This window comes from Copadichromis virginalis, linkage group LG11, assembly GCF_057382275.1.
Source record: "Copadichromis virginalis isolate Kocher_CV1m ecotype Utaka linkage group LG11, C_Virginalis_male_GT1.1, whole genome shotgun sequence".
NCBI lineage: Eukaryota > Metazoa > Chordata > Actinopteri > Cichliformes > Cichlidae > Copadichromis > Copadichromis virginalis.
Genome location: NC_140628.1, coordinates 16,519,234 through 16,543,668, shown reverse-complemented (window position 1 = coordinate 16,543,668; position 24,435 = coordinate 16,519,234). Strand labels below are relative to the sequence as shown.

At 40.9% G+C, this 24,435-nt stretch overlaps 1 protein-coding gene across 1 annotated transcript in view; it reads right to left on the bottom strand.

The window, feature by feature from the left end:
- LOC146698294 (zinc finger protein 236) overlaps positions 1–24,435 on the bottom strand; it is a 52,847-nt gene that overhangs the window by 6,421 nt on the left and 21,991 nt on the right. The window contains exons 11-31 of the mRNA XM_085473356.1: positions 24,141–24,344; positions 23,908–24,040; positions 22,143–22,403; positions 21,816–22,036; positions 20,844–20,945; positions 18,330–18,472; positions 17,482–17,585; positions 15,594–15,745; positions 15,174–15,350; positions 14,617–14,920; positions 13,843–13,946; positions 12,737–13,180; positions 11,680–11,825; positions 11,048–11,279; positions 10,768–10,953; positions 9,730–9,888; positions 7,052–7,209; positions 6,775–6,903; positions 6,463–6,651; positions 4,353–4,482; positions 1,331–1,504 (exon numbers count right to left, since the gene is read on the bottom strand). Coding sequence (XP_085329482.1) covers positions 1,331–1,504; positions 4,353–4,482; positions 6,463–6,651; positions 6,775–6,903; positions 7,052–7,209; positions 9,730–9,888; positions 10,768–10,953; positions 11,048–11,279; positions 11,680–11,825; positions 12,737–13,180; positions 13,843–13,946; positions 14,617–14,920; positions 15,174–15,350; positions 15,594–15,745; positions 17,482–17,585; positions 18,330–18,472; positions 20,844–20,945; positions 21,816–22,036; positions 22,143–22,403; positions 23,908–24,040; positions 24,141–24,344 — 3,852 coding nt within the window. The remainder of the gene's footprint in view (positions 1–1,330; positions 1,505–4,352; positions 4,483–6,462; positions 6,652–6,774; positions 6,904–7,051; positions 7,210–9,729; positions 9,889–10,767; positions 10,954–11,047; positions 11,280–11,679; positions 11,826–12,736; positions 13,181–13,842; positions 13,947–14,616; positions 14,921–15,173; positions 15,351–15,593; positions 15,746–17,481; positions 17,586–18,329; positions 18,473–20,843; positions 20,946–21,815; positions 22,037–22,142; positions 22,404–23,907; positions 24,041–24,140; positions 24,345–24,435) is intronic.

Here is a 24,435-nt window from a genome sequence, read left to right as displayed (position 1 = left end):
ATATGCAAAAGCATTTGCTCACAAAACACGTGATGACCTTAAATGAATGTCGTGTTTTTAATTCCGCTCCGGACTCGTGAATCTCAACCCAGCAGCAGCGGTAATGTTTGCACGTCCTCTCCCGTTAATGCGGCAGGTAAATAATCAACTAACAGTGCATATTATGTTAGCGCGATCTGCCTTATTACAAAACCTGCCATTACTGTGCATTTAGGTGACCATGATGAGAGAGACAGACAGAGTCTGGCTGGCTCAGATGCTGGCAGTTCTCACTGCAGTCTACCGGTAGCGTCTCCTTTCAGGCCAGGATAGACGAATGTCACCGAGCAGTGACTAAGTTTGTGGTCAAAGGCTTGCACCCATTTGCCACAGCAGATGCCCCCGATTTCACTTTGGTAAGTGAATGTGTTTAATTGTAGGCAGGGACATTACTGGATATTCTTGTGTAATTGCTACAGAATAATTTATGTTACACTTTGTTATTGCTACAGGAGAATATTTATTTTATTATTTTACATATACATTTTTTTTCCTGGGGACCCTGTGACACCCCATTGAAGAGCCGTAGGCTGGATCTCTTAAGATCTCACTGTTGGGTTTGTAAGGCCATGTTACTCCTAAATTTCTATCTTGTTCAAAGAGAAGATAAAAAACAAAGTTCTAAGCTAATCGACCATTAGAATCGACATGCTAATCGACATGTTCTCCTTTTTTAAAAATAAGAATCGATAAGAGAATCGATAAAGAATCGAATCGTTAAACAGAATCGAAAATGGAATCGGAATCGTTAAAATCTTATCAATACCCATCCCTAGTCTTGGGGTAAACTTTGAAAGACAATAAATTAACATTCATGTCAATGATAGATATCAAAGTGGAGGCTTCTGGGAACAGCTGATGGACCACTCAGCAAAGCTCCCCTGCTGTGAAGCTTCACCAAGCCTGCAAGATGAAGGCGACTGCACGTGTGTGTGTGTGTGTTTGATGAGACTGAGTGTTGGCATTCTAACAACTCATTCTTAATGAGAAGGATCATGAAGTGAAGCCCCACAGATACTACATGCGAGGATGAGAGATGGTGTGTGTTTTTTCTAATGGGGACAGCCTGTAGTGCTTTTCAATCATTTAAGCGCTCAGAGACACCTTTTAATGTTCACCATTCCCACCGTGTAGGAAATGTAACCTTGACACTAAGAGACACAAAGACTTTTTTGTGACGCGCTAAATTCCTCAATGACCTTGGAAACATTTTTTTTCTGACTGAAAGAGAATCTAACAGGAGAGAGATGCGGGTTTTTTTCTAATTAGTGCCGTGACACCCGGCGCTTACCGTAGCCGTGCGATCTCTTCATGTGATGCTTCATGTTGCTTTTCTGGGTGAATCTGATGTTGCACACCTCACACTTGAATGGCTTCTTTCCAGTGTGTTTGACCATGTGGACCTGCAGAGCGCTCTTCTGGTTGAAGGCCTTGTCACACTGAGTGCACTTGAAAGGCCGCTCACCTGCAGTAACACACAGGCCCACAGTTTAATCAGTATCAACAGATGCTACCCCAATATGTTCAAAAACTCACACATACTGTGTGTACATTCTTAGTAAAGATTCTCCTCTGATTCACAAACAGCTGAACAAAACGCTCCCATTGATGGATAATGATATAAGGATTTTATTCCTGTAAATAAGCAGCTGTGAAGTGAACTGCATTGTGCACAAACTGCTTTCACAAGCTATGTTATTAACAAAAGTGTACTACAATCTGAGTAGGAAACAAAAGCCACACAAATCCTGACATGTTTCCTCTTGTGAGTAATTTTCTAGGTGTCGAAATTAAACTGCCATAACCCGCTGCGTCCTTGATGAGGGTGCTGAAAGGTCACTGTTACTGTAGGAGTGTGCATTTAGAGGTGGTGATTTTCTGGTTTCATTAAGGAGAGATGGTGAACCTAAAGCAAGTGTTTTTAATGCTGCAGTCTCCTGCAGTTCAGTTACTGGGATCTAAAATGCAGACCCTTCAGTACGCCAGATGTAAGAAAACTCTTCACGTATTAATGCCGTGTCCTGCTGAAACAAACAAATCAGCATCCAGCTGAACCGAAGCAGCTGGATGCTATTGTGATAATGGCCATGTAAAGAAATCATATTCTTTTTCCCCTCAAGACACAATTTATTTCACATCTTCTGACACACAGGCAAAGCAGCTATGCCTACATTGTTTATGCTTAAGCTACAACTCTTTGCACTAACTTGCTGTACAAAACTAACCAAAGAAACAGCTCCTATTCCTAAGGAATTCAGGGCTACACAACCAGAGTCGTTTCTCCTCAAACATTTTTCATTTCAGGGCCTGTCACGTCTGTTAAGCTAGGCATGAGATAACAAGCAGTGACAAACATCAGTCGTAAGCTGGGAGCAAAGGGGAAGTGGAACATTTCTGGGGGGTTTTCTGCTAAAAGATAAAGCATAACAAACCCCGCAGCACAAAATTATGAGCTAACCCAGCAGAGAGAGATCCAATGAAAGATAGGACAGAAATATGTTTTTTATGTGCTTATAAACTTTGCATAAGTTTTTGAATTAGTGAGCCTGAAAGGGGAAGATTGTAGCTGCTTAATATGACACACACTGCTTGAAATCCCACTTTTTTTCAATAATCATATTATTAGTCTCAACAAAGGAGTTAATGTACGAGGGTAATCCCAAAAGTAAGGTCTCCTATTGTTTTAGAAATACAAACAACCGTGTATTTATGACGGGCGACTTGTGGACGCGCGGTGTCGTGGAGAATGCTTACGCCCTTGCTCAGTATTCCTGTTCTCCAGTTCTGAAATGCCCATCTGAGTTTTTCCAGTGTTTCACAGTACCTGTCAGCATCGCCACAGCCCTCCACGCTGTGCTGAGTCACCTAGAGCAGTGGCAGAACTACGTCCGAATGTTCTTCGTGGACTACAGCTCAGCCTTTAATACAATCATCCCGGACAGCCTCATCACCAAACTGGTCACTCTTGGCCTCCCTCCTTTCACATGTGCCTGGATAAAGGACTTTCTCACAAACCGGCCCCAGACTGTAAGACTCGGCCCTCATCTCTCCTTCACTCGCACACTGAGCACCAGCTCCCCACAGGGCTGTGTGCTGAGCCCCCTCCTGTATTCTCTCTACACCCACGACTGCAGTTCGACCCACAACAACACTCTCATCATCAAGTTTGCAGATGACACCACGGTAGTCGGACTCATCTCAAAGGGAGACGAGGCAGAGTACAGAGAGGAAGTCCTGAAGCTGGCAGCATGGTGTTCAGAAAACAACCTGGCACTGAACACTAAGAAAACCAAAGAGCTCATTGTTGACTTCAGGAGACACAGCACTGACTTGGCCCCCCTTTACATCAACGGGGAGTGTGTAGAGAGGGTCCACACCTTCCGGTTCCTTGGTGTCCTCATCTCTGCTGACATCTCCTGGACAGACAATATCTCAGCGGTCGTCAAGAGGGCCCAACAGCGGCTGCACTTCCTGAGAGTCCACAGGAAGTACAAGCTGAACTCCAACCTGCTGCTGACCTTTTACCGCTCGTCCATTGAGAGCCTGCTAACCTACTGCATCACGGTATGGTACGGCAGCTGCACCAAGGCGGATAGAGTGAGGCTTCAGAGTGTAGTCAAGACAGCACAGAAGATGATCGGCTGCCCTCTCCCCTCCCTGATGGACATTTATTCCTCCCGCAGCCTCAGCAGAGCAGCAAACATTATCAAGGACAGCTCCCACCCTGGTTTCAACATGTTCAGCCTGCGCTACAGGTGCATCAGCACAAAAACCCACAGACTCAAAAACAGTTTCTTTCCCAAAGCCATAACTGACCCCCCCCCCATTTTTTTTTTTCTTCCCACTTCCTCTATGGACCACCACTGTGCAATACCAATCCTATGGGCAATAACTCAACTGTATATACACAACACTATTTATTACATATTACTTTTTTTTTTTTTTTAAAACGGCCTGTACTACAACCCAGTGACTACAACATGTTGCCAAGGTTGAAAGAACATTTGTCCGGAAGGCGATTCTGCTACAGTGGCAGCAAGCGGGTATGACATGGGTATTATAAAACTGCCACAGCGTTTAAAAATCGACCAAAATGGCGATTATGTCGAAAAATAAATAAGTCTTCAAGCTTTGAAATGATGTTAATATTAAAGAAAATACACGGTCGTTTGTATTTCTAAAACAATAGCAGACTCTTTCCTCTTATCTACCACCCCTCCTCTGAACATGTCCAAACCATCTCAGCCTTTTACATCTACTGTCAGATTAGGGTTTGGGATTTTAAACTATAATGAACGACAGTGTTTTGTCACCTGTGTGCGTTCGATTGTGTCTCTCCAGCTGACTGCGCTTGGCGAAGGCTTTTACGCAGGAGGAACAACTGAAGACTCTGGGCTTCTGGGAGCTGGGTGACGGGCCCGGCTGGTGCACTCGTTTATGTTCCTGCAGATAAAATGAGTTTACAGTTACAGTCTAACTCTGTCCTCAGCAGACAGGCGCTCACAGCATCAGTGCGAAAAACCTGCACAAATATTTGTATTTCATCATTTGTATTTGTATTCCTCAAAGAAATTAGCAGCATCCTTTGACCTTGTCACAGAGAATTAGGGCTGCTTTGACAACACAAGGAGATTAATTACACCCAGTATTAATATACTGCCAGGTCTCTCTTGGAAATGAGATTTTTAATCTCAATGAGATTTTTTACCTGGATAAATAAAGGATTAATAAAAATATGCTCATCTCAGTAAATGTTTATTAAGATCAGTGTTGATCAGGAGTACTGATCTCAATGACATAAATCTATGTAAGGTAGTCATCGTTTCTGAATTACTGAAGATATATTACCTCTCACATTTCTGTGCTCCACGTTCTATTTATATATTACTATTATCAGACAACATTTTAAGCTAGTTTTAGTACCGTGGTAGTGCTTTTTTGTATTATCAAGGAAATCTAACACTACTTATGCTAACACTTTGTACTCAGTTTTCCAAGTAACCAACACTGACCAGCTATTACATCCTAGCTGTACAAATGCTAAACTCTAATGAAGTAGAAGTCAATAGTGCAGCCCTCTGAATATTCATACATGTAGCAAATGAAATTCGAGGCTATCACGATACTGGGTTGCATTGCTGATATGAAAAATAATGTTTGGAGGAACATTTTGTTCACTGTGGCTCTAACAGTTAAGCAGTGACACTTTTATTCTGTGACTATCTAGTATCATAGCAACAAAAGTAAAAGAGCTGACAAAAAACACACTATGGTGTACACTGAATAACTGATAGGGTGATTTTGTTGCATCTGGCGTGAGCTAGGCTAGTCAGTCTCCCATTTCTACACTGTAAGCTATCCTGGCTGTAGATTTATCTCTGATATACACACAAAAGACACCTCCTTAACTTTTGGCAAAAAAGGCAGTGAGTTATTATATATTAATTGAGGTAAATATTCTATTGCAGCTTAAAAAGCTCCAGTGATTTATGACAGTGGACTACTGTACAATTGTACCACATTATTAATGTATCTGTATTCCTGATATTTCCGGAGGAATTTGCTTTGAAGCAAAAATGGATTGGGTATTCTGTAAGTGTGCAGTTAATTTTTTCAGTATATTATGAAGCTAAAGTTTTTGGATGTCTGGCTGTAATTAAAAAAGCCAAATCATTATCTGGGGTCCAACAGGAAAAATGAAAAATAACTGCAGGACTAATTCATTTTAAAAAAACCCGTCAACATCCAACTTCTGGTTGTAGACTAATAAAGAGTCTCAGGGATGTGGAAAGAGGTCAGCCGCTCTCTGTGTGACAGCAATTAATCTCCACCGCACTACATTCATGGGAGACAGTTACTGTTCAACGCACTGGGGCACATTTACAGAAAAAAAAGGGCTTTCACTTTGTGGCCTTTGAGAAGAAAGACGAAAAATAGCAGGAAGAGGGCTTGAGTACAGAGCTGTGTCTTCCTTCTCCCTGGCATTTGTGTGCTTGACTGTGAAGAGGGTCAGTGGCAAAGAGAAGCATGCACGCTCCTTCACAGTCTGATTGCTTTGTTGTGTAGTTAAAAGTGACAGGGACTGCAACTTGAAGATTTACCCGTACACAGGCTGTGCTGTATTGAGTTTTTTGATGCATTAAAATGTGAAGCTACTTTTCTTACAGTCTTCAAATCTATAACTTTCACACCTAAGGTAGAGGCACTGACTAATAAAAATAAAATAAAAAAACAAACCGTGCCATGCAAGTTGACATACTGCTTTAATAAAACCTAAAGAGGGTCATTTATCATTTCTATGTCTTTATATAAAAAGCAGGGTTTTTTTCCTGTATTCCAATAGCTGGATGATTTAGATAAATGCTCTCAGCAGCTTAGATTTAAAACAATTTTTCAACAGGCTGTGTCTGTATAAGTTCTTACTTTCAGGTGTGTAGCTCGCTTGAAGGCCTTTCTACAGAGGCTGCAGACATGACAGCGGTCCTTGCCGTGAGCCTGTCTGCAGTGACGTCGCAGTGTATTGGCATTCTGGCACACTTGATTACAGTAGAAACACTGATTTCGGTTATCAGTATCCACCTGGAGCTCTTTCCCACCCTTATCAGTGGAAATCTGAAGCACGCACAAAGACAAAGAGCTTACAATGCATAATGGTGATGGTATAAACATCAGCTGACAGGCACTCTTTGAGCTCTTCCCCTGGATTGGTGAAGCAAGCAAAACAAATATACTTACAGTATATCCATTGTCTGTTGCTCCATTTGCGGACTGGGACTGGTGGCTAACCAGTATGACCTGCTGGCCTGTGGTCCCTGGCTGTCCTGTTAGGCCAGAATCATTCAGTACTGCAGGGAAAGTCTGACCCTAAAAAACAAAATATACATTGAAAAAGCGCTTCATGACATAACTCATGTCTGACACATTTTGATTGTCATGTTAAATTAGTAATAATGCAAAATAGCAGCTACTACAGTCTGTAAATTGTGCTGGACATTTGGGTTTTTTTTTATACCTGTGTATTGAGGTTTAAGGTGACGCCATCCAGCATGCCCTGAGCATCTGCAAGGGTTAGTGTGACGCTGCCATCACTGGCCACAGTTCCTGGTGACATCACTAGGCTCTGGGAGGCAGCAGTGTGAGACAGGGTGGTGCTTGGTGGCAGACTGGTGACTGACAGGAGAGAGTGGTTAAAAGGTTAATACCCAGCTGGTTTATGCCACCAGCAACTGTGCGCAAAATGCAGACATACAAAGAAACTGTGTTTAAATGAACATTATCCTCTTAGACACAACAGACCTGGATGCCATAAAAAAGCTCATTTTTCACTTATCCACAAAACCTTTTTGCAATATTAGTGTCTCCATTGGTGTAGTGGTTAACAAATGTTCTTGGCAAATGAAGGGTCACTGGTTCAATTACAGACAAAAATCCCCTTTGGGGTTACGTCAGGGAGAGAATCCGGCGTAAAACGCTGGCTGTCTGTGACAACGGAAAGCTGCAGTTTTAGCCCACTTACATTCACTAACCTCGCCTCTCATACTGCCTTATCAGAGCAGTTTTCATTTCCTGTTGGGTCTATGAAATCATATCTCTGGCTGGCCAGAATGAAGGATAATTTCACTCCACGTTTTAAAGAACAGTCTTTTGACAAGTATCCTCTCACACAAATCTGGGACACCTGAGACAGATGAGGGTTTGGGCTGGCAACCACAGCTCTTTTGGTGCTTTGCTCTCTGACTGAAACTAACACTGGCAGATTCATTAGGTTTGGGAGGATATTGCATTAGAGACGCACAAAACTAGACAATATTTGGTTTGAATAAAAATACAGTTTCTCAGTCAAATCACGGGTTGGACCGTGTCTGCAGACAGAGTGACAGGAAGGTTTTAGCCAAAGCAACAAAATCAAAGATGCTCTGTGTGTCTCAGAGAAGCTGTGGGAACATTATTATTATTATTTTTCTTTCCACTTGAGTTAAGTGGAAGGTAATGAAGAGATATAGATGAGACTGAAAATTTGATTAGGCTTCTAGGTGACCAGCTCTCTGACAGACTGGACTTCATAACTATAAAGTAGTTATTCAAGCTTCCAGAAGTTGTATTAAAGTATGCTGATAAACTGCTAATTCAGTTTGATAATATGTTTAAATTGTACTGCTTGTCCTATTTTACATGGAGGTGAACAGGGGTGAGTCTAAACCAGTATGTACTGGACCATATTTATTTCAAGGCTTTCATTTTTACATTTAATTTTATTTTTCTACCTTTTTCAGATCAAAGCCAGTAAAACCCCACTGACCTCAGCGTTGTTAGGTTTTAAAGGCACAAACTCACTCATTCAGTTGTACACTTGAACTTGCACAGCATAAAAACTCACAGATACAAACGCCACAAAAATCTTCACTTTCAGAACTCTTTTTACCTCCTACTAATGTCAGAAATCTTTCCAAAATAACAAAATTAAGATAAATGTTTATGCCTTTGTTTATATTGCATATATATCTTTTTTTATTTGACTTGAGAGTATTTATATATTTTTGCATTTAATATAATATTTTCTTTAAAAATATATATAAACAGGGTCACGGGGTTAAGCTGTTTTTCTTTTTTTTGACAGATGCTGTATGCACTGTAAAACACTGGAATTTCTAACATGGAAACCAATGAGCAGCTCATTTTGAAAGACCTGTAATTTTTTTTCTCTTTCGAATATTTACTAATGCTTATTAAGAAGACAAAAGTATTTATTATCAAATTAGTCAATCAGTCAAAGTAACAATCGATAGCTGCAACCCTAAAATCAGACATAAGTGGGTAGCTAAAGAAAGAGGTGTTAACCATCTGTCAAAATTAGCTGCTAGCATTCGAATTGAGGGGTTCCAAAACACTTGAATCCAGCAGCATTGACAGTCAATTGCAACAATTGACGAGCCTGCTTTAGCTTTTTGTCTGGAGAAAAAATAAAAAAAATAAAAACACAACCCTGAGTTGCAATTTTTCTGGCACGCTCCCTGTTAGAGAGCAGAAAAGTTCAAGCTTCATTTTTGTCATAGCAATTTTTTAATATCTCTTGAGTGGCAGACGATTAGGGTTTCTCAGGTTTGAAAATCTATCTGGCAGCTTTCCTCGTGCACTTTGATCTCTCCACAGTTGGGGGACCTCTCACAGTTTGTGCTGGTGAAGTAGAACCCTCTACTTCTAATAAAGTTTAGTTTCTCTGAAACCCAAAAGTCTTGTCATATTACAAAAAAAGTCAAAGGAAATCTGTTGGGATCCTGAACAAAATGTGAATGAAAACAAAATGTTGGCAGTTGCAAGTCATAAGAGGATGAACGAAAGAGTGCGTGCAGCAGCACAGAAGGGATGCTTCAGGGCTGAGAGAGTGTAAACAACGTGGAGGAAAAACATAACAGCCTTTATAGGAGTCTGATAAACAGGCATATCTTTTTCAGATCATGGAGAGCAACTGCAAGTCTGCAAGTCATGCCAGCTACTGTAGTTTAGCTTTTGAAAAAACGGCTTTTGTGAAAGAAGGTGCAAGTCAAATTCAGGATCTTCTCTGGTCATGCATGTCTTTCATGACCAGGGCAATATTACATGCAGATGCATATTTGAAGTAAGCTGTAAAAATCGTTTGGAAAGAATGCAACTCTCTTATCACACGCGGTTAGAAGACGGGTATAGTCTTACCAGCATTTCCAGTATTGGCGGGGCTTTGAGGTAGCAGGTGGTCATTGGTGATGGTCAGAGTTGCACTGGTGGTTTGGCCGTTTAGCGGTGACGCTAGCCTGATGCTGCCGTTCATCTCAGCGGCACTGGGATTGTTTGGCTGGGGGAGCAGATCCTGACCTGCAATTGTATTGTAGAACATGAGCTTTAATTATTTTCATGAGGTTATTTGCTTCTATTATAAAGATGCTAAGTGTTTTCTGAAATGTAGTTCATATTTTGAAGGGTGGTCAAACGCAAACAAAGTAACAAAGTAAGATTCAAACAAAGTAACTCAACAAAATTCCTTCAGGGTTAATTGAATTAGGTTTTACACATGATTAATATGCCATGCAATGCCACATACGGTGTAGTTTAATAAGTGCTTAACTTTTATTAACCAAACATATTGTCACACTAAAATAAGAAGAATATGACTGATAACATTTTTCTCTCTTAAGACGATGTATTTCCAGCCCAATAATTTCTGCTGCCTGGGCAGGAAAAAATCTTATTTTTGATGGAACTACACTTATTCATAAATAAAAAACTTGAAATGAGAATAGCTTCTTAAAGCTTTAATGTGAAAGACTGCAATCACGATACAATAAGTCAGAGAGCTGAAATGAAAGAGATATTGAGCTGAGCTGAGTAGACTTAGCAGGCTTAGTGATACAGCTACATCCCTCCTTCACATTGTTGATGCAATGAACTTTAAATCCCCAGATGATACAGCCAAATGGGTGATGCTGATGGTGTATACAAAAGCTGAAAAATGGCCTCTAATAGAGTGTCTTTAGATCTGGGTTTGTGAAATGGCTCTGAGTTATTATTGGCTTCATTTTTTCCTCTTTGCCTGCTAGTGTGTTTGCCTGAGTGAGAAAATCAATAGTGATAGTTGAGAGCTTTTTTTAAATTATTATTTTCCCATGTTTGTTATCAATAGCCCCTTTCTGCCTTTACTAAAAAACATGTTCAGCAGAGCTGTGTATTTTTGGTATTTGATATTTTTGTTTCTACCTGATATGGTGAGGGTGATCTCCTGAGGATTTCCTCCTGCTGTGCCAGAACCAGCAGCTGAAGCCTGGACTTGGGCGAGAGCTTGTGTCAGGCTGGAGTTGTTGATGGTCAGGGTGATCTCCTGACCGCTGTTGCCACCTGCCACTAGCGCAGAGCTGCCCATGACATTGCTTAGGTCCTGAGAACCTGCACAACCCACAGCAACATAACACAGATGGTGACCTCCTAGTACAATGTGGCCACTCTGTATGTTTTTTTCACTTAGAGCTGTCATACATACTGGCAGCATCCTGCTCAGATAGTCCAGCCATTGTGACCTGCGCAGGTGTGATAGTGGAGGGCTGCAAGGCCAGGCTGGTCAGTGGGTGGATGACAACGTTGGCAGACACTGAGGTGTCAGTTGTAGACATGAGCTGGCTCCCTGAGTGGGAGACCAGACCTGTATCGACACTCAGGGGCTGCGAGAGGAGGCCGCCTTGCTGTAGAGTCTGCTGCAGGAGGGCGGGATCGATCTGAAAGGAGAGAGTATTACTTAACTTGAAAATGAAGGAGAGCATGTGTGGGGGAATCAGCAACAATGTTAGGATTTTCTTTTCTTTTACATTATGGAATAAAGTAATGATAAGATTTCCTTTCAATGCTTTTAAACATTTTCAAAGTTTTATGTATGACTTTGTTGACTGACACTGTTCTCATTCCTAGCTTGTATCACTATAGGATGTGCCTCCCTGTCGATTACTCAGAAGCATGACTGCCACCCTGCCACCACTCACCCTTCAATAGCTTACACTATTTCAATAACCATTACTCAAACACGTTTTCTTCGGAGCACATCTCAACCTACATTAGGCTGGCTAGACATGGATAGTAATATGGATAATAACACAGAGTTCGGCAGGGGTGATGTGTAACCTGTAGTGTGATGTTGTTGATGTTGCTGGTGTCGATGCCGGAGATCTGGACGTTGGGACACACCAGGTTGGCGGGCGTCAGCTGCAAGTGGATGCCGTCCAGCGTGGTAAGGCCATCTGGGAGCGACACGGTCAAGTCTCCTGCAGCTGAGGCACACACACAGACACAAACATATGTAAATGTTTGACAGGAGAGTAGCTATGTAATAATACAGGATTAGGACCACGCGAATAAGACTATAATTAACGGTTAATGGATAACAGTTCTTAGCAGGAAAATGTGAGTTAAAAGTTTTCTATGTTTGGGGGGGGGGGAATCCTGAATACTCCACTGTCCTGCTCCAGGTGAAGGGTGGGAAAAGTAAATTTATATGTTGCCAGACTTCATCAATCTAATCGTTTAAACATTTTAGCGAATGTTTGACTGCAGTGCTGCATTTAGAAATCAGAGCTCCTCCAAAAACCCAATTAATAATCACAATGTCGTCCCTGCATCATTTGTTGTTTCCCTTTTCTTTTATTCGATCACTGTGAATGTTTGGAGATGCTTTGATAGACTTTTCTCATCACATAAAGACCGATTTCCTTCAAAAACAACCACGCACTGCGCTGGGGCTTCAATGAAGGCGTGTTTTTGTCTGCTTGACATCGGGTGCCGCGGTGCAACCCTTTTTTGCCCTTGATGTTGCCAACTGAATATGAAGCAATGAGACTACAAATGATGATCCTCTGGGGCATTCCTGTCACAACTGCTGACAACAACCAACTGTTGGTGCATTAATCGTACACCTATCATTTCTACCAAGGAATGTGTAACTCTTTGTGGCATTCACAAGAAATGTGTTGCCAGTGGGTCGTCAATAATACTGCACAGTGATATCTTGGATATTGAAATTTGGGCACCAGTCTTCACTCATTTCGTGCTCTTATGGTGCTTTACTGAAAACATTAGGACCTGTCAGTTAAAATCAAAGGTGTGTTATAAACAAAACACCATTGTTCTTGCTGCAATTCTCTCTTTTACAGCATTAAAGTAATGGCTCATTAATTATCCCTACCTGACATGGAGGCGGGCAGGAGGGCCTGTCCTACTAGTCCTGACTGCAGTAGATTCTGGTCAAACTGTCCTGTGAGAACCTGGTTAGCTGGGAGGTAAATGCTGGGGTCAGCACTGGGTGTTTGCAGCAGCCCCACAGACTGAAGAGCCTCTGATCCAGTTGGCTGCTGCCCCTGACTTGGAGCCACACCCTGCCCAGTCGCTGGGTCTTGACCCTGTCTGGCTTGACTGGAGGACGAGGAAGAACGCTTGGATTTGCGGCCGTCGCCATTTGGACGGAAGTGACACTGGATGTGTGTTTTGCGGTGACCCGAAGTTCTGAAGCGGAGTTCGCAGAAGGGACACTTGAAGGGCTTGGAGCCGGTGTGGAGGCGCATGTGCACCTTCAGGCTCCCCTTTGTAGAGAAGGAGGTGTTGCACATATGACAGCTGAAAAGCTTCTGACCTGAATAAGAAACAAAGAGGATGTTATGTGCGGCAAACTGAAAATGAATCGTTGCTCTTTAAAAACCGCAGGTTTATTTTTGACCAGCATGTGAATTTTGAATCTTGAATCTAGTCTTGGTTCTTTGATCTGAGAAAGAGAAAAACGTCAAACCTTTAATGTCAGCCAATAACTTTTACTACTTTTAATAAACTTTTTTTTTTCTTTTTTCTCTTATCTTGATTAACTTGCTTTAGGCGTGCACTTTTCAGTGATCTCGTTGTCCTGTAAAATTCACAATGCATTTTAAGATGCTATTAATCACATCTAAATGGCTACAAATGTCAAGGTCTCAGTAGATGAGCTGTATAAGCCGATCTGCTGAGACTGTATTCCAGCAGTTGGCCTCCTTTTTGGTCCATGCTCTTATTTTAAATTACTAAAGCACTGCATCATCTTGTTACGATGTACAGCCATTTTTATAAAACCTAATGTTATGTATGAATGTATTCTTGACTGTGTGTTTGAAAAAAAGGGTTATACAAATATATGACTAGCTAGGTCTACTAAAACGAACGGAATTAACAGAGCTCAATCTTACTGTGTCAGCTTCTTTAAGGTAAGGTTGGTGTTTGTGGTGACACAAACAAGTCAGCAACATATTCTACTGATTAACCACTAACCTGTATGTGTTTTAACGTGGCAGTCCAGGGTCGACTTCACTGTAAAACTCTTCCCACATTCGTCACACTTGTAAGGCCTCTCTCCTGTGTGGATCCTGATGTGTCTGGACATTGAAAAGGATTGATATAGTTATACTTGCAAGAGCACAAGGACACATGAGAATATCAAAGTGATGATTACATTTCTTTTAAACAAACTAAATGCATTATAAAGTAAAGACACACCCTAATATGAATAGATATATACAAATGGTTATCATCCATGGACATACAGTTTATCTTTCTGGTGAGTTGTTTAGCTGAGAAACTGAAAAAGATCATGAAAAAAAATGTGTTTGTGGTGCAGTTTTAATAACATGGAGCAGAATTTGAAGAGATTTAAAATGCATTTATTTTGACCTCCTCTCTGATGTCCTTGATTTGTTTTCCTTGGCTTCATACATATAAACTATTGCTTGTTGTTAATCTATCCAACATCTACTTAATGCATTAAATTATAGCTTGATGATTTATATCTAAGGCTGTTTCTTATTTCCTTTAGATGGTTAATGTAATCTCCACTGCATTTTCACAGCCCAACTGTGGGTGTGAGGACACAGTAGCAATGTTAATGCTATTATGCTGTGTCATTATTCAGTTCAGACAAGTGCTGTAAAACTAAATAAGGTCCACAGTCCTATAAGCCTCCAACCATCAACACTGACACAATTCAGACTTTGACTACTGCAGACAAACAAATTTCTTCTAAATTTATATACGCAGCACAACATTTACCTGACGAGGTCGCTGGGCTTCTTGAAGCTCTTGGGGCAGTAATTGCAGCAGTTGGCAAACTTGGGTTCGGTTTCCAGCTCCACGGCTTTGTCTTTAATCTCACTGATCCGATCTCTTTCAGCTGCCGACTGGGAAAGTATTCGCTCCGAAACTGAGGCCTCCTCGCCGGGATCCTTCGCCAATTCGGCTGCCTGCTCTTCAGTGAACGTGATAATTTCCATACCCCTCCTCTTTGATGTCTTTTGTTCACTTTCCTCTTCATTTTCCTCTTCTTCCACATCTTGACTTGACTCCAGGCTTATAACTGTGATAAACAGAGTCAGTTTTTTCACTTTCTATCTTTGGTTGACACTTTCTTTTGATGCAAGGCAGCTTGGACTGAGACAAAGATGCACTCAGACAAGCTGAAGCCTGATATAATGTATGTTGTACTTGATTAATGTGGCACTCTTCGCTGAAGGAAAAGTGGTGCATGTACAGCTCTGCATAACAGTGTAAGATGGAGAGACCATATAGTTTAATATAAATACAGTATAACTCAATGCAGTAATGCTTACTTTGATCGTCCATGGCGTGCTCCTTTTTCATATGCCTCTTACAAAGCAGGCTGGTCCGGAAGCTCTCATCACACATGGAGCATTTGAAAGACTTGATGTGAATGATCATGTGGCGATTCAGGCTGCCATTTGTGGTGAAGGAGGCGTCACAAACATTACACTTAAAGGGCTTCACTCCTGTTGGGAAGACAGAACAGAGGTAAGGTGTTGTGTGATCCTTGTGACAGCCTCTAGGGTGTCACTACTGTTACTGCCAGTCCCTGAAAAAGACTTACAAATTAAAAAATTAAAATGAAATCAATGTCATGTTTAGTATGTTTAGTTCATAGACTTATTCCACTTTTGAAGGACTAGAGTGTAGATAATTTAGGCAAATTAGGATGCCATTGTGAAACATGGCATACTCGACCTCGAGCTCACCTGTATGGGTATTCAGATGGGACTTGAGTACTCCAGCTGATACAAAGGCTCGTCCACAGAGGTTACATCCGAATGGTTTCTCCCCAGTGTGCGATCTCACGTGCTGTTTCAAGTGGCTTGACTTTTTAAAGGCTTTACTGCACCAACTGCACCTGATGATGGAAAAAACAGCAACAACATGAATGAATGAATCGCTGTAAATCTTTATGAATTATTGTTATTCACCAGATCTGGGAGAGTAATTTATGCGAATTGGAACAATTCTTAACATGTAATTATTTTATTACATTTTTAATAACATAGCAATATTTCACTGGACGTATGATCTACACTGCCTTGTTATTTGTGAAATAGAGAAAGGACATACACACAAGACAGCTTAAGAAAACAGCAGCTTGCCTTTCGCAAACATGTTTTATTTTAACTGGTGGTTTTGTGCAACATCTGTTAGTCTTCTCTTAAACATGACCATAAACCACATAAAAGCATAAGGCATTATCTGATAATGATAATAAAAGAAAGAGAAGAAATGCAGGGCATAGGAAGAGGTCATGATGAAGCAAAGGCCCTGGGCTGTATTTTAAAGATAGACCACTCGTCAGTCAGGTGAGCCTTTACATCATCTGCCAGAGCTAAACTGAATAATTTAGTACAAACTACAGGCTCAGCTTTTCGAATATAAAAGAGTTTGGCCCAGTAGCAGTAGCAGTATCCACATAGTGCAGTTAAAGTATTTAGATTTATTTAGAAACTGAACTATTCTCTGGTCAGTTTTTATGGACTGTATGGATAGACAGCAAACTGTCACCAACTGTCTAACTACAAATAAATTAGAAAACCAATAATATTGAATTTCATTTCAGTTAAATCCATAAATAAGGCAAAATAAGTAGACAAAAAATGATGTCAATCCATTTCAACATAATGAGAAGCCTGAGACACATGAGCGAATAAATCTCTGTAAATACTATTGCTTTATCTGTGGAAAAGTTTAAATTGAAAGACACTGATAACAAAGTTAGGTAAGGTTATTAAGGACAAAGTTATAAACCATCTGCCTTCTCAAGGTCACTGCTTATAACACTTAATATCATTAATCTTTTTAGGCTCTGGAAACAGATTGTTTGGGTGATTTAGGTGACACAAAATTAATAACAAGACTGTAGATCAAGAAAAAAGGACAGGAGAGCCTAGCAGAGGTTTATGATCAATGATCATGTCAGAAAACCTGCTGCACCCAGACTCATCAGGCGTAAGTGCTGCAGAAATCAGCTCTAAATGGTGGAATGAGCAGACTGACACTACCCTCGAATAACCCGTGGTCTGTAAAACTGCTCTCAAACAACACAAGGGCACATTTTCTACTTTGATGAGATAAAAATTGAACTCTTCAGTCTGAATGCCAAATGCTGTGGTGTAAACCAGGTTCTGCTCATTGTACGGTTGAGATCACTTCTGTAATGGATCAGCCTTAAGGTAGTCAATCCAGGAGGAGGTGAGTCATGATGATAGAGGGAGCAGATTGTGGACAACATAAGAATGGGCAAAGATTTACTTTAAAGTACAGTCACTTGTAGCAAATATAACAAGAACAGCTTTGGTAATCTCACTGAATGTCCCGAATCATCTGGCCTAAGCAGAGAAAACTGGAGAGGAGACCTTTGACTAGAGCTCAGCTAGTGACCTCTATCCTGACAGATTTCTGAAATAATTTAGCAAAGACAAACTGCAGAACCTGCCTTTGAGAAATATGGGTGCACAGACAGGCAAGGAAGTGTGGAAGCTGTAATTCAAACTAATGATGTTTTTAAAAGATAGTAATTTAAACACTAAAGAGGTGGGAGTCATTTCTTAAGACAGTCGTATAGGTACATGGAAACACACACACCTGTAGGCTCTCTTAGTGTTGTCTTCACAGTCTTCCTGGTACTCCTGTGTCTCTGTAGGCAACTGGAGGTCGTTTTGACTGCTCTGCTGAAGAAGCCCATTCGTCTGCATAAAAAAAAGATCAATACTGGCTCAACTTAAAACACATACAAATACATGTGCACTTTCAAGGACAGGGAATAAATGAGGTTACTGACACTAGTATATGCATAACATATGCATGATAGAGAGAGATACAAGGAGGGAAAACAGTACACCTCTCTGAACAGTGTCTGGGAGGCTGTGGTTGCTGCTGCACGCAATGTTGATGGTGAACAGATCAAAACACTGACAGAATCCATGGATGGCAGGCTTTTGAGTGTCCTTGCAAAGAAAGGTGGCTATATTGGTCGCTGATTTGTTTTTGTTTTGTTTTTGAATGTCAGAAATGTATATTTGTGAATGTTGAGATGTTATATTGGTGTCACTGGTAAAAATAAATAATTGAAATGTGTATATTTTTTTTTTTGTTAAGTTGCCCAATAATTATGCACAGTAATAGTCATCTGCACACACAGATATCCCCCTAAAATAGCTAAAACTAAAAACAAACTAAAAACTACGTCCAAAAACATTCAGCTTTGATATTAATGAGTTTTTTGGGTTCATTGAGAACATGGTTGTTGTTCAATAATAAAATTATTCCTCAAAAATACAACTTGCCTAATAATTCTGCACTCCCTGTATATCAGATCCAGTGGGCTAATTTGAACCCAGTGAAAACACGATTTTTAGTTTCAGGTGGTTGCACACTAATGAAAATGTAATGATGTATTTAAAATGAAAGAAGGAAAGCTACTCATAACTTACCACCTCAGCAGGTGGGACATGAAGCAGATTTGGAGGGTGATAGCTGGATGAAAGGGCCTGAGACTCCAGGGTGCTGGAGTCCTGCAGCTGCTGGACTGTGGAGAACTGGGACTGATTGTAGCTTGTTTCAGTGATGGTGAAGCCTAGATGGAGTCAGACGAGAATAATCAGTCTTGTTTATAGTCAAATCCAAAGATCTAACCTCTGGCTGACAGCAATATTGGGTCTACCTGAAAAAAACAAAAAAAAAAAACCCAAACACAAGACATGTTTCACTTTTTTTCAACTAAAAACATAATAGGAATAATAATAGGAATCTATGAAATCTGAAAAAGTGTCTAAGATCTGCATTACACAGCACAATATCAGCCATCAGGGAGGATGGCTTTTATTGATTTAAAAAAAAAAAAAGCTGAACTCAACACTATCAGTCTTCCAAAGTGTCAGACCGCCCCTGGGATTTCAGCCTGCAGCAGAAAGGTGTTTTATTGTTATAGCTGGTATTGTTTGTTTATCTGTGCTCTTCTTCTCTCTTTGCTCTTTTTCCACTTCTTCCTGATAAAAGTGTTTTTCCCCCTCACTACTGCAAAGCGCCTGCTCATTGGGGACCTCTAGGTTACCTTTATAATACTGGGAGGTCTTTACATTACAATGTAAAGCTTCCCTTGAGATAACAGTTGCCATGCTACATAATTAAAGCTGAACTGATGCTGTGTGATGTACACCCTAGAGGCTGTTACAAGAATATTCTGCAATTATTGCACTGGCTAAAAGAACACAAGGTGACTGTCTTGAATTGTTTTTGCATTCATGCATGCAGTTTGAGGCGATTGCACGGGTTGCCTGAAGGAAAGCAGTCTGTCTCCCATCTGGAGATCGGCTACAATCACCCTTGGACAGAATCGCAAAGGTTTGCAAGTAATTTAATCTAATTTATAAAAGCAGACAGATGTTCCAAATCTATGATGCCCTGGCTGGACTCTGAATGTAAGTAGCTAATGTGAATTTGCATTTGTGCAGACAGCAACAGATCATTGTACACCCCCCCCCCCCGGGCTTTAAATCTGGGACTCTCCACCATTTGACCCTAGAACTGAAGAAGCTTCTCGGATGAGAGGTGAAACGTCTTCAAGCAACTTGAAGAAGTCCAGACGCTTTTCTTTCCAAGCTCCTTAGAGCAGCGGTCCCCAATCCCTGGTCCGAGGCCCGGGGAGCACCAGTAAAAAGACAATAAATTGTTTGATTTTTTTCCTCTTCCATTTCTGATTTCTCATCTCCAATCCAACTTCAGCATGTCACAAAGTTACTTAACCATGTAAAGGCAGATGTGTACATGTTTGCTTTCATGTAAAAAGCACTGATATGATCTAAAACAGCGGTCCCCAACCCCTGGGCCTCGGCCGGTCCGTGAGTCATTTGGTACCGGGCCGCGAGAGTTGAGGCTCAGGTGTGAAATGTATAGTTTTCAGGGTTTTTATCGGTTTTCAGCGTTATTTTGTTATCGTTTTGATCGTTAACTCGGTTTTTCTGGGTCTTTTCACGTGTGTTATGAATAAATCTTCTTTTTTTCGGTACCGGTACTAGTTTTATTTTGTTGTATTTATCTGTGACACCTTAAAGGCCGGTCCGTGAAAATATTGCCGGGCATAAACTGGTCTGTGGCGAAAAAAGGTTGGGGACCGCTGCCTTAAAGTATCCGATCACAATGTTTTTGTTCGTGCCGCGACCTCAATCACTGTTTTCTCTAGTGTGACTGTAGCGTTAATAAAGTGGCAGTGTGGGCACATTCTTTATGTGACACTTTTAAGAGCCACCAAATGTGCAGCAGAAACAGTGTGTGAACCTTAAATCAACCTTCAATCAACCACAGTGTAGTTACTGTAAACAACACATATATAAAGTAGCAAGAAATACAGGGCTTCTCCCAGAGAACCTCCTCACAGAATTGAAAAGTTCAGTTTGCCTCACAGATGTTTGTGCTGATCTCAAAGGAAGCTGGCTGGCAACAGCAGTCAGCCGCCATGGTGAGTTAGTGCAAGAAGAAGAAGAAAAATGTTTGAGAACACACTGATTTCAAAAGACATATGGAGATACCAGACACATTGGTAGAGGGTATATATAGTTTGATGAAATTAACTGTTGCTCGGTTTGTTGTGGGAATTGTAAAGAGTCTTCCTTTCTCCCACGATCGCTCTGTCATTTGGGACCTTTGTGAAGCTGAAGTAAGGGTTATTCCACCAATTCTATTTATGTGTGACTGATTTCCTTTGGTATTAATTCAAAATAAGAGATTTCATAACTAATATGGCCAATACCTACACTTTGTTAGTTAAGCCTTATAACAGAAAGCGTGCATATAACTAAAGGTACTATGCACGAGTTACTACTACTCTTCATATATTACTGGTTCTTGAATTCTGAAACAGTGAACCTGTGTTTTGCACAGACGATATAGCAAATAAACATACCATGTTATCTTTGTCACATAACAGCCCACACATGCTATGTTTATACCTTGTGTTAGAGCTTGCTGGTCAAACGAAGACTGAGGAAGTGCTGGTGTCTCAAACTGGCTGATATTCTGAGGCAAAGCATGCTGGGTAGTCACATATGAGTCTGTCACGACAAAGAAAGAGATGCAAAGCAACAAGTTAGTTAGTGCTCACAGAAACAAACAGTAGAACAATATTTCCACTGTTAAACTTTCAATTGAGGTTAAAAAAGCAAGTTACATTGCAGATTCCCTAACTAACACAGCTCACCATGCACAGTTACATGCACAGAACATTTTTAGAATAACAAAAATAACTGTGTGTTATGTGTGACAATATTTATTTATAAGTATCATATTAAAATACTGTAAGCTACACTTTATTTTTAGCAGTGTACCTTCTTTAAATGCAAAGTAGATTTGCTTTCTGTATATTAATGAAGTCTTATCAAATATAGAGAGCTGAGGTCAAGATTATGGAACCTGACTACATGATGTACATTTTAAATCTAGAGAGTTTTCAGATGTCAGCTAGGCTGAGCTGCTTCTTTCTGGAGATGACTTTCAATTTACTTTAAGGGACCAGATCCTGGACCTTAGAGAGGGATTACTAATCATTCTATTACTATCCTTGGAGTGCTAAAGCTCTGGAGGCTGTGTGCTGAGCTATACTGCGTGAAACCATATGTGTTGGTCTACAGAGCAAACAGATGGAGACGATGGGGAGGTACATTGAAGTTATTCTGCTCTCTGACACGTTTAAGAAAACTGAAAGTTTTCAGTGCAATGAAACTTAACTCACACAACGCACAGATTACCTCAGAAAACTTTCTTGAAGGTGAGTCACAGAGTTTTTGGAAGAATTTGGTAATTTAATGCTACGCTTTCTCTGCAAAATGAGGTTTCAGTGTTACAGCTTTCACGAGTTCTACTGAATCTTTCACAACTTGCACATATTCCATTATACAATATGACATGAATTCAGTTGCTCTTACCTTCTCCTTGTACAGTCAGGTTTGCGTCCAGTGTCACTTGCTGGCCTCCATTTACAACCTCTGTCTGGCTCAGTCCCAGCATGCTCTGCTGCTCTGCTGTTTCAGCCGGGGCTTGCTGGAGAGTGTCACCCTCTATTTCCACTTGCATGTCATGGGCTACAGTGCCAGCTCCCAGGGGGTCTTCTCCTGACTGGGGTTGTAGCTGCTGGGCCAGTTCATACCTGGTTTGACAGGACATAGCTCTGATTGATACATTCACAGAGCACAACAACATCCCTGTAAACAGTCCAATCCATCTGTGAAAAAGCAGACTGTCAGAAATCAGACCTGTGCGTCTTCATGTGTTTCCTACAGTTAGGTGATGACTTAAAGGTCTTCTGGCAGTAGGGGCACATGTAAGGTCGCAGGTCACTGTGAGTGGTCATGTGGCGCCTTAAGCTGCCGCTGGTGGTGAACGTTGTGTCGCACATACAACACCTGTATGCCTTTAGCCCCGAATGTGTTCGGATGTGAGCTTTGAGGACTCCCGAGGAGGCAAAACTGCGACTGCACTGGACACACTTGTAGGGCCTTTCTCCTGTATGAGACCTGGCAACATTCAAAAACAGGTTCAGTGTGTATTGGGACATCAAGCAGCCTAAAAGGTACTAGCACACTGCTGTAGATGAGATTTTGAGGAATGCTGCCAATACTAAGGAACAGAATTCATTGGTATATCCTTAGTACAAGGTGGAAAATCACTATGCATGGTCCAGCATGACCTGTCAGGATGATATATTACTTGGTGAACTTGAATCAAATTCCCTAAATTTTTTAAGTATCAGTACAGGTTCATGGGTAATTCAAGGGCACTGTCAGTAGGGGTAGGCAGACATAGATCCTCAGCTTGCATTACAAGTTAGAACTCAAAATCTGCCAGAAAACAAGAATAATGAGGCACCAGCCATTAAAAAGGCACTACACACATGGCAGCATCATTATTTATCATTATCCTCAAAGACAAATGACTAGATTTCTGTCATAAAGATTGGCTAGAAAGTTCAACAGAGATACACAGAGCAGAGCAGCTGAGTGATTAGACCACTTATTGCTCTCCATCCATAAATGACAGGGTCATTTGAAACAAGGTTAATAAAGTTCAGCCATGTGCGGTGTAAAACAAGCAAATAAATTGGGGGGGAAAAGGATTAAGAGTATATCGTTAGCTTCATAGCATAAGTGCCTAAGTCATTGACTTAGTCAAATGACTTAGGCAATTATGCTATGAAGCTAACGATATATATATTTACAGGTTGAAGTGGGTTTGCTGAATATAGCTATTTCTCTTTTTCAACTCTTCTGTACTTCCCCTTCACACTCTCTTTCTTCTCTTGCATGAATTCAATCTCATTTATTTCATTCTCACCAAATTCATTATGTCTGTCAACAAACCTCCAACTCCCTCTAATCTGTTCCACTGTTTCTCCTTCCTTCTGTCTGCAGATGAGCTTAAGACAAGCAAAATGAAACCTTGCTGAGCGGTACACACTTGTTAATACTTCTCTGATATGATTATGTAGACTAACATTATAAGATCAGCTAAGAAAGGATTTGTGGGACACGCTGCTCTGCTGACTTCAGTGTGAAATCATTTCGTGTTAGACGCAAATCTAAAAAGTCAAGCGTTTGCTAAACTTTGTTATTTGGGGGAAAAATATTCAAATTGCAGGTTATTTCCACTTTTAAGGTTTATTCCTAGAGGACCATTAAAAACGGGTTGACAATGTGGATCCTGCCAAAAACTAATTTCAGAACCAAAGATGTCTCTTCTTTTGATGGCCTGTGGTGTCCTCCTGTCATTCAGTATCTGACTTGTTAAATGTCAGATCTATTGTCAGTGATGCCTCCTCTGTTCTGCTCTTCTCACCTCCAGCCTTCAACATACGTGGTTATCCTGACCATAATTCTCTTCACCTGTGTTGTATTCTAAAAAGAAACTAGCAAGTAGCAACAGATTATGAAAAAAAACACTTGCACTGGCCCTCAAAAAGCTATTGTGTTCTCGCTCTTTGAGACTATGCACTGAAACATCACTATTACATAGAAGCTTTACCTGACATGCTGTTTAAGGTGACTTGACTTCTTATAGGCTTTACTGCAGAACTGGCACTTGTATGGCCGGTCATTGGCCACAACATCCAGGTACTGTTGAAAAGCCAGGCGGGGGTTTTGGGATGGGATGAGACCTGTTAAAAACAACACGTGAGCTTACAACAGCTAGCCTTCTGTGTGGTGAAAATAATGCAGCATCGCCCAATATGTGTGCCTGTCACCATGCTCTCTTACCAAAGTCAGTGATGAGGATGGGTTCCTGCAAGGGGATATCTGGTAGCGGTAGGTTGCTTTTGGACACTTTGGCTTTGTTTGCTTTCCGTGGAAATTTATGCTTCTTCTGCTGCAAGCTTTTGAAGTGAGAAGCGATGTGTGTTTTCCTGTGTCCCGACGTACGAAAGATCTTGTCGCAGTGAGGGCAGGGGAAAGGCCTCACACCTTAAACAAGTCAGGGAAAAAAATAGATGTTTTGGAAAATTTATATTTAGAGAATAACTTTTTCTAAACAACAACAGAAAAATAAAATAAA